This window comes from Budorcas taxicolor, chromosome 19 (assembly GCF_023091745.1).
Source record: "Budorcas taxicolor isolate Tak-1 chromosome 19, Takin1.1, whole genome shotgun sequence".
Lineage (NCBI taxonomy): Eukaryota > Metazoa > Chordata > Mammalia > Artiodactyla > Bovidae > Budorcas > Budorcas taxicolor.
The window spans coordinates 31,558,669-31,572,487 of NC_068928.1; the positions used below are offsets into that span (position 1 = coordinate 31,558,669).

A 13,819-nucleotide genomic window follows, 5' to 3' on the forward strand; every position below is an offset into this window, starting at 1 on the left:
AAGAGCCCACTCATTGGGAAAGACCGTGATGCTGAGAAAGACTGAAGGCAAAAGGAAAGTGGCAGAGGGTGAGATGGCTAGCATCACCAACTCAATGGACATGAATTTGAGCAAAGTCCAGGAGACAGTGGAGGACAGGGAAGCCTGGCGTGCTGCAGTCCATGGGGTTGCAGAGAGTCAGACACGACTGAGTGACTGAAAAACAACAAGGCTGCTCTCCTGCTAAGAAACCGAGTTGAATACTTGTGATGGAGACCGTCTGACTAACAAAATCTAAAACATTTACTATCGGTCCTTTCCAGAAAAAAACTGCTGACCCATGACCTAAGGCATCATTTTTGTTTCACGAAACAAATAGTGAATCTCTCCTGTGACAGGTAAAGTTCCAGGGCCCAGAGTCAGAAGGTGGACAAAGAGTGAGGTGAGTTTCTGGAGGGACACCCCCAGCATGTTCACTGCAGTCTTTTCACGCAGGACCTCTGCTCACACTGGCCAGTGTTTTTCAAAGTTTTTCCTAACGAGATCCACTACTGACAAGTACATTTGATCTCCAACCTTCCTGCACACACCTGATCTACTTGTCTGTGTTCATACCTGAAGCAAGTTTGTCAAGGTAACATTTGCCTGGGTTACTACCTGGGATTCACTCTCCTATTTTATGCTATTATAACCCTTTCCATTAAAAAATAATAATTGGCTTTATTATACACCAATGTCTTGCAATTCAGAGTTTGAAAAACTCTTAGTACACACCAGATTTTTGCTGGTGACGCGGATCTTCACTTCAAGCCAAAGGTTAAAAACTAGCAGCCGCTCTGGGTCAGATGAGGTTGATTTACTCCATTCTTTGCAGAATTTTGGGCTTTCTGAGTTTTTGTTTTGAATATGTTGATTATTTCTCACTCTGGTTTCTAAAAAATCAATATCCCAAGATTCTTTAGAGAAATCAGAGGGTATGTCAATTAGAAGTCTGCTGCTGCTGCTACTAAGTCACTTCAGTCGTGCCCGACTCTTAGCGACCCCATGGAGTGCAGCCTACCAGGCTCCTCCGTCCATGGGAGTTTCCAGGCAAGAGTACTAGAGTGGGTTGCCATTGCCTTCTCTAAATTAGAAGTCTACCTTCCTGTTAACTGTCAACTGGAGCCAAGAAGTGGTTTCTCCAATATTTGCTTCCAACTTGCCACCCTTTGCCACAGAGCAAGAGCACCTGAAAACCCCAAGAATTTTCATCACAAGCATTAGCTCCCCATGACCTCACCCGGTATAAATATGAAACAGATTAAATGTATTTTCTTTCCATCATTAAACCTTAGCAGGGCATTTCAGCAGACCCTCTGGCTTTGGGGAAAGCCTTTTTAACAGATACTGTTGTAATCTCAAGTCCTCCTATAGCAAGAAGAAAGAGAAAGACCTCATTAGAAAGAAAAACAAGCAGCCTTTATTTCTTAAAAAAGAAAAAATATCCTACAACATTTGATGAAAGAAAACTACAAGAATAATTAAAGTCCAGCAGAAAATTAAGAAAAAGAACCAGATGCCAGATGTTTACTCGACAGCTTTGTTTGTAAAACGAAATCGCTTCATCACTGCAGCCTGTTTGTAGGGCCAGAAATTTTCAAAGCATCCACTGGGAGCAAACATGGCTTCAGTTAAGAAGGTGATGAGGGGAGGGGAGCAGTTAGCTCTGGGAATGTAACTTTCACTGCAGCTTAATCCAGCTCCCTTTTAAAAATACCTGAGCGTAATGAGTATCTGCAAAGATTTATGACCGTAACAAACATACCATTTTTGACTTTGTCACTCAAACCAGCCTGGCAACTTTGATATTTCCTATTGAAAGGAGAGCTCTAATCCAAATGAGAACTCTGAAAAAGGGAAAGGAATTTTATTCCTGTAATTTGATTGATCACTTCCTACTCCAAATGCTCAAGAGAGAAAAAGAAAACATTCTCCTGTCTGTACTTGGATTTCTCCCACTAATCTTTTACAAACAGGTAACAACCATAAAACAAATTACTTACTAGGATCCATAGGCCAATGGTGCTAGCTGGGTTCCAAAATCTGTAAGCATCAAAATATTGGTGAAAACATCTGACATGAAAGCCAGAAATGCAAAGATGAATTGATCACTGACTCAACTTGATTCACTGTTTTAATCACCAGTCTTGGAAGGAGAGAAAATAATGCTATCAATTGTTCCATTCTCTGGAATATTTTTGCCATTGATATAAATCCTCCAAAATAAAATTTACGTAATTCAGAGCAAGCAATGGTTTCCCAGTTGTAGTCTTCAGAATTTTACGATGAAAAATAGAAGTTCTGAGTGCTTGTCTTTGGTTTAATCTTAGGCAAGGCACCCTGTTTTTTCATAGGCAGAAAACAATCTCTAAGATACCTTCTAATTCCAATTTTCTTTACAGTTTCTGATTGTTAGAACCAAAGAAATGCAAATCGACAGTCATGTCTTATTTGGCAATGACCTGACCACTATAGTATAGAGCCTGGCACTACTAATGACCAATTGGCAGAATAATTAGATAAAAGTTATTAATAACAACAATAATGAAGATCAACAGAAGAGTGCTGGGGGGTAAAAACTGGGCTATGGCCTGACTGGGAGTATTAACACTTCTAAAGAATAAAAGTGTCAATCTGAAATACTTCAGAAAAGAGTAAGGTGGACTTTGGCGATGACTCAGCCATGTTCAGGGCAGGATGGTTGCGGGTTTCCCACAGTCAAAAGAGAGAACAGGGTTGAAGATCTTAAGGAATGAGTACAGCCACCAACTCACCCTGCCCCCTACTTCTAGGAGCAGCCAGCCGCCTTCTCATTATATTTCTGACAATATTTTGGCATCCCCATGCAGCCATTTAGAAGGAGGAAATTTGCTCATCTGGACCACTAAATAAAGAGGATTTTGTTTTCCTCCATGCTGATTGTTATATTATAATGGATGGGTGATAAATCAATTGGATGGCTCAGGATTTCTGATATGCCTACAGATGAACTCTGTGAACATCACAGAACATTCTCCTGGGTGGGTCATAGGCTGGACCACGAATCTAGTCTTAACACATTTAAGAAGCTTGAGATCATGATATGTGTCTTTTCGGACCACAGTGGTATGAAGCTAGAAATAAGTGACAAGAAGAAAAATAGAAAATCCACAAATATGTAGAGACTGAACAACACGATGAGTCAGAGAAGACATCAAAAAGTAAATTTTGAAAATAACTTGAGACAAATAAAAATGGAAAGGAAACACACCAAAACCTTAGGGGATACAGTAAAAGCAATTCTAAGAGGGAGGTTCATAGTGACAAATGCCTGCATTCAAGAAAGTCAAATGAACAACCTAACTTTACCCTGCAAGGAAGCAGAAAAAGAAGAACCACCACAGTTATTAGAAGGAAGAAAATAACAAAAATCAGAGTGAAGATAAATGAAATAGAAACTCAAATGACATTTCATCAAATGTACATTGCAGGCTCAAATATTTTGGTATATTTATAAGGTTCCAAACTGCATGAAGAAAAGTGTATGCCACCTAAGGTGGAAAAATGCCAAACAAGCCCAGAATAGCATTAAAGCATAGAAATTATTTTTATCTACACAAGCATTTAATAACTTGTCCTTGGCACGACACAGGTTCATAAAACAGGTTCAATCAAGGTAAGTGAGTCAAGGATTAAGAGGCAATACTGTTATCTTCTTTGACTCTCGAGATGTAGCCAGAGTTGTTTTCTTGTTTTGCTTTAGTAAAAATGTAATTTTTATTTGATATTTTGTTAAAACTATCAAAGGAGTGTTCTGAGGCAGATTTTCATAATTTTATTAAGTCAGAGCCTCCAATGCACAACTGTGTGCTTAAAAACAGAAGCAGAAAACGCCAGCATGCTGCCCAGACGGCAACTTGGAGTCTGACAACACTGGCATCCCAGGCTTAGTTGTTCCAGCAGGAAGAACCACCCAGATTGCCCAGGTCCAGCCCTCCAGCACTATGGAAACTGGACTTTCTCCTTTCCTCCCTCGCCTTCACACCTGCAGCTGTTCCAGATCTGCATCGCTGCTGCAGTGGGTCTCACAAGCCAGGGTCTAAACCAAAGGTTAGAGCACAAGGTCAAGTAAGGAGATAGACTATTTAAACTGAGGGGACTTCCCTGGCGCTCCAGTGGCTAAGACGCCATGCTCCCAATGCAGGGGGCCGGGGTTGATCCCTGGTCAGGGAACTAGATCCCACATACTGCAATTAAAGAGCCCATTTGCCCCAACTAAGACCTGGTGCAGCCAAATAAATAAGTATTTTAAAAAAAGAATATTTAAGCTCACCCCTAAAATCTAGACTGTGTTGTCATCCTAGCTTAAGGCACATCCAACAGGCACAGGTCTGCCCATCCCTCTAACCAACATCACCAGCTTCCCCACCCCTGACAACTCCTCCTCCTTGATTGGAAGCAACAACAGACAAAGCCAGATGCCCACGTCAGATTTTCCTCTGACTCCCACTTCAGCCCTTTGTGTCCTCAAAAACCCATCACCAACATCAAAGCTTTTGCTCTCCAGCCTGAGAGGGCTTCAGTCAGGGCTGGGTGACTTTACACCTTTGTGGCGTGACACTTGCCAGCCACAAAGAACAGAAAAAGAATACAAAACCATCTCTGCCCATGCTTCAGAGACAAGAGAGAAGGAAGGGGAGCCCTGAGCCAACTTTATTATGAAATAAGCTGAGGGAAAGATCAGCATGTCTAGAGCAACAGGTGCTGGCGTGGAGGGGAGCTGGCTAGCCCATGCTGGGGGGCGTGATGGGGGGTGGAGGGAGCTGGGAGGAGAGGAGCAAAGGGCTCGCTTGGTAGAGGGTTTCAGAATGAACCCTCGTGCCCTCTGCCTTCTTTTTGTTTTTCTGTTCCTTTTTTTTAATTGGAGTATAACTGCTTTACAATGTTAGGTTAGTTTCTGCTATAGAACACACTGAATCAGCTGTAAGTACATATATAGTCCCTCCCTCTCGAACCTTTCCTGAACCCTCATCCCACCCCTCTGCCTTCTTTGTTAATGATGCTTTTTCCCCCTTGGTTTTGGGATCATTCTAGACAAGAAAATTGTAAACAAAACAGTACAGAAACTTCTCAGAAACCCCTTCACCCAGACAGCTTCCCCCGAGGTTATCAGCTTCCCTGGTAAAGGATCAAACCAGGAAACTAACCTTGCTATGACACCATGAACTTAAACCACACACGCCAGTCACATATCCTCAGTTTTTCATCAACGCCCTTTTTCTACTCCCGGGACCCAGTGGACGGTACCAGATTCTACGTGCTCATTAGTAATTAGTCTCTTTTGTCCGCTCCCTTACTTTGCTAGTCTCGATCGGGACGTTTGTGAAGAATGCTGCTCAGGTATTTTGTGGCTGCCCCATACGTTCAAGTTTTCTCATGACCAGACGGGGGTTGAGCATTTGGCGGGGGCAGACAACCCTGCACATGAAGCCTTTCTTCCTGCACTGCACCAGGGGATACAGGATCTCAGGGGCCTCCTTGATAGTTCAGATGGTAAAGAATCTGCCTGCAATGTGGGAGACTCAGGTTTGATTCCCTGGGTTGGGAAGATTCCCTGGAGAAGAAAATTGCAACCCACTCCAGTATTTTTGCCTGGAGAATCCCATGGACAGAGGAGCCTGGTGGGCTACAGTCTATGCGGTTGCAAAGAGTTGGACATGACTGACTGACTGACTGACTCACACACACACACACACACACACACACACACACACACATAGATCTCAATAGGAAAACAAGGGGATGTCACTCACATCACCTGGATTGGGTGGGGTCTGCCAGGTTCCTCCACTGTAACATTCCTATAAGCCCCTTACCACCCATGCTTACTTAAAAAAAAAAAAAAAGAAAAAAAACTGGAGTTGAATTGATTTACAATGTAGCATTAATTTCAAATCTAGAACAAAGTGATTCAGATACACATACGTATCTGTTTTTCCAGGTATTTTCCCCATATAGGTTATTACAAAATACTGAGTAGAGTTCTCTGTGCTATACAGTAGGTCCATGGCTGGTTATCTACTTTATATATAGTATTGTGTACCTGCCCACCCCGCTCCCCAGGCCCTGGACAGCTTCACAGGAAGCTGTCTCCTGCTGGAAACTCTGAAATGACCTTCCTATAAGACTGTCTCACACGGATAGATCTTCCAAAGTGTATCTCAGGCATGTCAAGGGTTAAACAGGCTTCTGGGTGCCACCCCATAAGAATCCTGGGACCCTCCTCAAGACCCTGTCCAACAGGGTGGAAGAAATAAGACTGCATGACTGATGTTGAAATAAAAATCATCTGGAAGTATTTTCATGTGAAGCTGGTTTTCAGAAACAGAGGCAAAACACACTAACAAAACTAATCTGGGGCATATGGTATTTCTTTCAGGCATGCACATTTCTAATACAAATCTCCTAATCACTTCTACCTTGTTTTTTAGGTTTATTGTCAAGGCAGGTCTTTTTTATTTCTCTCTAAAGGATAACCTCCCTGCCTGAAAAAGTGGGCTCAGGCAGAGAGGCTGTAAGTGCTACCCAACATGATTTTCCCTCCTTGTTTTTTGTTTTTTAAAGACAGGGAGACCAAATATACTCTGATCATGATGAAGTTTTCCAGGTTCAGCCCTTTGGGTTCCTTGCTGACTCTCCCTCCCACTAGGTGGCGCTAAATGTCACATTCAAAGTGGGCTGCTCTCAAGAGTCCCTGAACAGGATTTTTTTTTCTTTTTTTAAATTTTGCAAGAATATCACAAGCCTAGCGTCAAGTATTAAGTTTCCTTCTTACTAAACATTTCCTCTTTTCTTTTTTTAAACATTTACCGCCTTATGCGCGTGTTTGCTCATTAAGCCGTGTCCCACTCTTTAGGACTTCATTGACTGTAAACAGCCAGGGCTCTTCTGTCCATGGGATTTTTCAGGCAATAATACTGGAGTGGGTTCCCATTCCCTTCTCCGGGGGATCTTCCCAACCCAGGGATGGAACCTGGGTCTCCTGCACTGACATGTGGATTCTTTACCACTGAGCCACCTGGGAAGCCCACGTTTATAGCCACCCGATAGCAAATCTGAACTTCTGGAATACAGCTTTCAAAGGGTCACAGATTAAATGTGACAGTCAAGACCACATGAGTGATGTAAAAAAATCAGAAGTTGTACCACTGGAGGCAAGCAGCTGGGAGTATGCTTCAGGTCTCTGAACTCAGCATTTCCTCAATTTCTAGGTTCTGGTTTCATGTAAGTTTATTTCATATAGGCTTATTTATTAACTGTATCAATATCCCTATGCCCATAGAGACTTTTTAACTGTATCAAATTAGCAAAGATTTTAAAGTGCTGGCAAACATTTTAAAGACATTCTTACAAACGCAAAGACTAGGGAGCCAGAATATTACTGAAGTGCAATTTACTCTGGTTATAATATTAAAGGCATATGCCTTAATAAGAAACCTCATTTCCACAATAAGGATTCATCACTTAAGGAGAAACAAACTTTCTCAAAGCTTCAAGGCCAGTATTACTAGGAAGCACACAGAAAAATGAAGCTCTTTATCAGCTAAGTTCCTGTTCCTTGGTGAAGAAAGGGAAAGCTTTTCCCTAAGGAAAAGCGCTACCTCTATGAAGTTTCCGACCCAGCAACCGGATGGTAAGTGTGATGTACAGTTGTTCAAATGCATCCCATAGAGACAGGCAAGCCTTCATTGTTTATATCAAGTGGGTTTGTTTGCTCTGTGACACTCTCCTCCTAAGACGGGAGCTTCTGGCCTGTGTAAGGTCACTCCCTCTTGTCATTAACTGCAAAAGCTTATTTTGTTCTCATGACCCTTCCAGAACACAGATTTGGCATGTCCTCTTTCTGGGCCCATCCACAGACATTTCCATGAGACAAATATTTAGGCCAGAGCGTTTTTAGGTTTTTTTTTTTAGGGAAGGCAGGAGATGACAAAAGGATTTTCGCTCCTAGATGGCCGTGCGCTTCACAGACGCTCTATCAGCATGTGATGAAGCTCATCGCTCGAAGTGAATAATCACTCACACCAGGCATTCCCACTCTAGGCTGTACCAAGCATGGCTTTGCTGTTGTTGTTTTAATGGCTGGACTGAATATCCTAGACCCTGTTTCACTTGAGTCTGATACTGCTCAGAAGTTCCCTAACCACTAAGTAACATTCCTGTTATCAGTTCTATCACTTTCTCCACCTACTGGGTGCCTCCTCTTGAATGTGGGTTCATGCACAAACCTGAGTGCGCGTGCACACACACACACACACACACACACACACACACACACACACACACACACAGACGAGACTGTTGAACTTTTCTTGCTGGGGAGGTCTACCAGGGCATGAACCCAAAACAAAATGGCAGCATGAGGCGTCTCGAAGGCACTGTTTGCAATCTCCCACTCAACGGAACGAGTCCCGTCACTGAGGACTCCTGGGAGCAAATGAATGAAAGACATGATGCCCTTTCCCCCTCCAAAGACACAGGACTCAGTGCCCAAAGCTGCTTCTCCCCTCTTCCCCCCTCAACCTTTCATCCCTTCCAAGGTCCTTCACTCCCCTCTGAGGACACAGGGCCTCTTTGGACGGCAGCCCCCAGGACCTTGCATGGGTGGCCAGACTTCTGTGGCTCAAATTTCATCCCCCACCCTTCCTGCAGAAGGGCTGGTGGCTCACAAGGGTGGGAAAGCGAACACGGGGGTGCTCTACAGCTGCTCCCAGCTGCTCTGAGACGCCCATCACCCCCGATACGAACCGAAAGTGCCTCTGCTCAGCCTGCCTCTCCCGGGGATGATAAACAAGGCCGTGATAGGGAAGGGCCAGAGAGCTTCACATTCTGAAGCCGTGGAAAGAATCATCTCCTGAACTCCAAGCTGAGTCACCTCTGATCTTCCTGGATACTACACGGGGGTCCCCAAACTCCGGGACCTAAAGTCTGATGATCAGAGGTGGAACCGACCTAACCATAACAGAAATAAAGTGCACAATAAATGTAATATGCTTGAATAATTCTGGAACCACCCCCCCACCCCAAGTCCGTGGAAAAATTGTCTTTTATGAAACCTGTGCCTGGTGCCAAAAAGGCTGGGGACCACTGCTATAGAGTAAAATAATATTGGCAACATTTTTCTCTGTGAAAATCATCCAGTCTCACTGAAAAAAAAAACTGAATCAAAATATAGGAATGAGATATGCTAGCATAAGAAATTAGACAACGAACACTTAACTATCTTGTCCCAAAATAAAAGACTGATTACAGAATGCAAACATATACATACATATATAAATACATAGTATATACATACTATTTATATATACATACATATATAAATACATAGTATGTATAAACACACACGTATCTTTAAATACTTTATAAATAGGTATTTTTTATCTTAGGAGGTAAGATAAAAGCTAAGGTATCTTTTTAGGAGAAAAATAACCATACATTATAATTGGTGCAAATATACAAGCAGAGTGGGCGAGGGGGGTTCTTATTGAACTCCAAGTTCACCTGGTCTTGAACTACAGCAGAGGTGTCTGGTCTTAGCTTTCAGAAGAAATCTTAAAGTTTTGAAATTAATGAAATAATTCCCCACTTTTCTCGAGGAACCCGCCACACATCCGATGGACGAGGAGACACAGTATGGTGAAGACTGCTTTCCCGTGATGCGTGAGCCAGACATTTGTCGTCGTCCTTGATAGCATGTCGGCTAAATTAAGTCATGCGGAATGTTTTCTAAACCCCATCAGGGCGGAGTTTCATACCCAGAAAACTCCACTGAAGCTTCCTAAATTATCATTAACAAATTCCCTGACATACTAAAATGTCCCTACGTTTCACTGATTTGAGAGTACTATTCGGACATTTTAAATCAATATGAATAATTCCCTTTTTAGAGATTTTGAATAAACTTGTTTTCTTAAGCTTTGCTACACACTTGTCCAAACGAAGAAACCATTGATTACACTATTTCTGGGATGTAGTTTAAAAAAGTACAATTAATTTTCTTCCATAGAGAGAGAAATAATGTATTGACACGTCCCAGCAACAAACGTTTTAAACTATCAACTCAATTTCCAAGAGATTTTTCTCCCAACTTCCCATCAGCAACACATTTGTGCCATCATCAGGACGGTAGGGGGCGCTGCCACAACAAACTATTCTGGCAAATGGAGAGAAACTTCACTGGGTGAAAAAACAAGGCAAGATTTAGATGATTCTCCCATGTCAATGAGCATCTAAAAAATATTGTACAGATTACTATTTTTTTTTTGCTTGGAATAACTCACTTCAGGGCTCAAATAATAGGGTTTTCTTTCTGTTCCTGTGTGTGTGGGGAGGGGGGTGGCATTTCATAAGTGTGTGTTAGAAATCCTATATTACAATTTTGGGACTGAATCAGGAAGGTCTAAAAGGAATCCCTTTACCTAAAATACTGGCTAAACACAAGAGCTAAAACGTGCCTAATAGATGGTGTTGTAGGTGATTTTCTTTTTCATGTTTAAGTCTTCAGTCTTTTCCACAAACATCTAAATTCAAATTCAGAACCAAGATGAAAGAGAACTGTGGCAAAATTTCATTAAATAATCGCATAATCCAGCCTCCATAGATAGGTTGGACTTTTTTAATAAGAGTTTTCCATGTAATTGAGTTAAACTTAAATTTATGCATCCAATAAAAGACCATTGCAAATGGTAAAACAAAGACATTGCTCCAACACTTAGAAAATTAAATTCACCAAACCATGAAGTCTACTGTGCAGTTATGTTTGTAACCACCATAAATTGCTTTCTAAAACTCCTCTACCCAAGTAAACAATCCAAGGAGATATTTACTCTACAGCATGCATCCAGTTTCCAAGCAAGAAAGCAGCCTAAAAGTTTATGACTTTTTCTTCTTTTTTTAAATTGCCCCTCCCTTCTAAAAAAAAAAAAAACCAACTTGTGTTTCTAGTTACCTTGAAACCTTCCTTCTCTTACACAAGCTCAGAAAGGTCCACGGAAAATAAGATCCAGCTCTCTGGATATACTGTACCCTCAGATATTCATCTCTGAAACAGGAAGAAACAATCCTACTTTGTGGAAAAAAAAGTCTATGTGGCGAAACGAAAATACAGGGGGTTAGTACTAAATATTTCACTATACATTAAGCACCTCAGAGTCCAACATTGTCTTAGATGTTTTGGGGCAGTCGGCTTGAAACGTGTTCACTTACAGCCATGTACTGGGCCGCATTCAATGCAAACTGCTTTAGATAAGAGTTTTAGGGGGTCTTTAATCACTTCTTTCTTGTGTCCTTGATGGAAAAAACAGAGCTGCCTTTGTGCTAAGAAGAAGGACCTGTTGTTTCCAGATTCAACAGGTCATTTTTATAAGAACTTCCCAGAGGATACAACAGAAATGACAGAAACACAAGGGGATTTTTTTAAGTGGCTGATGATTTTAAATGATATATATCCCATAGCACGGGAAGGCTGTTTGTTTTTCTTTCCAACAAATGGAAAGTTACTGTTTGAAACATGTTTAATGTTCAAGTTTGACTTTTAGGACAAAACCGTTTTCTCCTGAGTTGGGTTACTGTAAATTTGCTTCCTGTGCTTGACTCTCAAGTAAATAAACTTGTCACATCATGTCCATTTCTCTTTGGGGGATGAATGGCTAATTGAGTGGGCTTTTGAAATATACTTAAATGGTGTTGTAACTTTTGTAGTATCATTTCAGTTAAAATAATAAGGAGAAGGCACATTTAATGAACAAGATAAAACTTTAGAAAATGGGAAATTCCAGCATATTTTTCCTTATGCTCTGAGGAGAGAAAAAAAGCACCAATATTTTATGGCAAACAAAACCCAGGTGACACTAAGATTTATTCGAGTTTGGCTTATTCTGTTATTAAAGGTGGTCTGAATTTGAGAAGACTGGCAAATTTAAGATTAAGATCTAAATCACCCTTGTTTCCTACACTGCATTAGGAGGGTTTTTTCACAGCGTTACCAAAATTCCTATTTTTCCTCCACTTTTCTTCCTTTAACAAAAATTTCGGCTACCTCATTTATAAAGGGAATTGTTCGAAGATCTTTAGAATAAAGTTTCTACCAGACCAGAGACAAAAGGTACTCTTTTCCACAAATACAGAAGGCATTTTGTACAATTTCCTTGCCCTAAACAAAAGTTATTGCCAACAAAGCCTTTTTTAAAACACACTCACATACATACCCCCAAACCTAGAGTCTAGTTTCCGACACTTTAAGTGTCTGTATTACTTACCACTCGGAACAATTATCTATATTACTTACCACCCAGGACAATTCTCTGGCAAAGAGTTAACGTAAGTAAATAAATAGGCGATGGCAAAGACTGCATTAACCCCAGGGAACCGCCCAGAAGATAAAGGAGAAACAGAAACAGGTTTCTTTGGGGAAAGGATCCACTCACTAGGTTACTTATCTAGTAATTGGTGAGCAGGTTTCTAACTTGGCAGGGACATTTTCTCTCTCTCTCTCTCCTTCTCACAGAGTAGGAGAAAATCAAAAGATGGGCTATTTGGGGAGAAAGGAATCCGACAAACTGAAGAAAAATATCTCTAAGGCCAAAATATCCACCGCCCCCCCCCCCGCCCTCTTCCACTTTACTGTGGAAATAATGTCTATATGGCAAATCGAAAATACAGGGCTTTAGTACTAAATATTTCGCCATATTTAGACAGAGGTAGGGTGGGGGAAAGACCTCTCGTCTTAAGGACAGCTACTGGTGACCCTCTGCCCACTGAAGAACTCTGGGAGGGAGATGCACTCGGTGAGGGTCGCCACGGGCTCCTGGGGCCCCCTCCGCGAGCCCCGGCCGCCCCCTCCCTGCCCCACGTCCGCTCACCGGTACCAGGCGAGGCCCTTGTCGTAGCTGCGGTCGAAGAAGTGGGGCTCTGCGCCCACCGCGCGCACGTCGGGGTGCACGCGCAGGAACTCCAGCAGCGCCCGCGTGCCGCCCTTCTTCACGCCGATGATGATGGCCTGCGGCAGCTGTTTGCTCCCCTCGTCCAGCAGCAGGGCCAAGGTCCCCGGCGGAGTCTCGGCCACGCTGCTCCCGGCCCCGGAGCCGCCGAGACTCCCCGCCAGCCCGGGGGGCTCCTCTTCCCCGGCCGCCTCCTCGCGGTCGTCTCGTTGGGAGGGCGGCCGGCGCCTCGGCCGCGGCCGCACTTGCAGGAGGCGCTTCCTTCGCGCGGCCGCGGGCCACGCGGCCAGCTCCCCCGGGCCTCCGGCCAGGACGCCGCGGCCCGGGGTCCCTGCCTCCTCGCCGCTGCCCGACCGCCCCCCGACGGGGCCCGATAGGGTCTGGCAGCGCTCGGCCAGGCAGTAGAAGACGTAGAGGGACGTGAGCAGGGAGCAAAGCGCCAGCAAGAGCTTGCGGGAGACGCTGCGGGACAGCGGCTCGGCCGAGGTGGGGCGGGCGCCGGCCGGGCCCGGAGGGGCCATCCTAGCCGGAGGCAACGTCGCGCAGCGCGCGGGCCATGCTAGGCCGGGGCTCCGCCAGGTGCCGGGACATCCGCCGGGGGCTCCTGCGCGCTGGACCGAGGCCACATCGCCCTGCGCCCGTGCGCCCGTGCGAGCTGCCCCGGCGGCAGCAGCCGGGGCTCCTCCGGGAGGTGGAGGCCCCGGAGCCGCGCGCGGGATCCCAGCCTCCGGGCGGTCGAGGGGGCGGGAAGGGGGACGTGATGCCGTGCTTAAGAAACCATCGTCTTAGACTCGCCCAAGTCCTCAGCCCGGGGCCGCGCT

The 13,819-nt window shown here is 44.0% G+C and overlaps 1 protein-coding gene across 1 annotated transcript in view; it reads right to left on the reverse strand.

Moving 5' to 3' along the window:
• HS3ST3A1 (heparan sulfate-glucosamine 3-sulfotransferase 3A1) overlaps positions 1 to 13,519 on the reverse strand; it is an 82,055-nt gene extending 68,536 nt beyond the window's left edge. The window contains exon 1 of the mRNA XM_052658564.1: positions 12,921 to 13,519. Coding sequence (XP_052514524.1) covers positions 12,921 to 13,519 — 599 coding nt within the window. The remainder of the gene's footprint in view (positions 1 to 12,920) is intronic.
• Between the last annotated feature and the right edge of the window lie 300 nt (positions 13,520 to 13,819).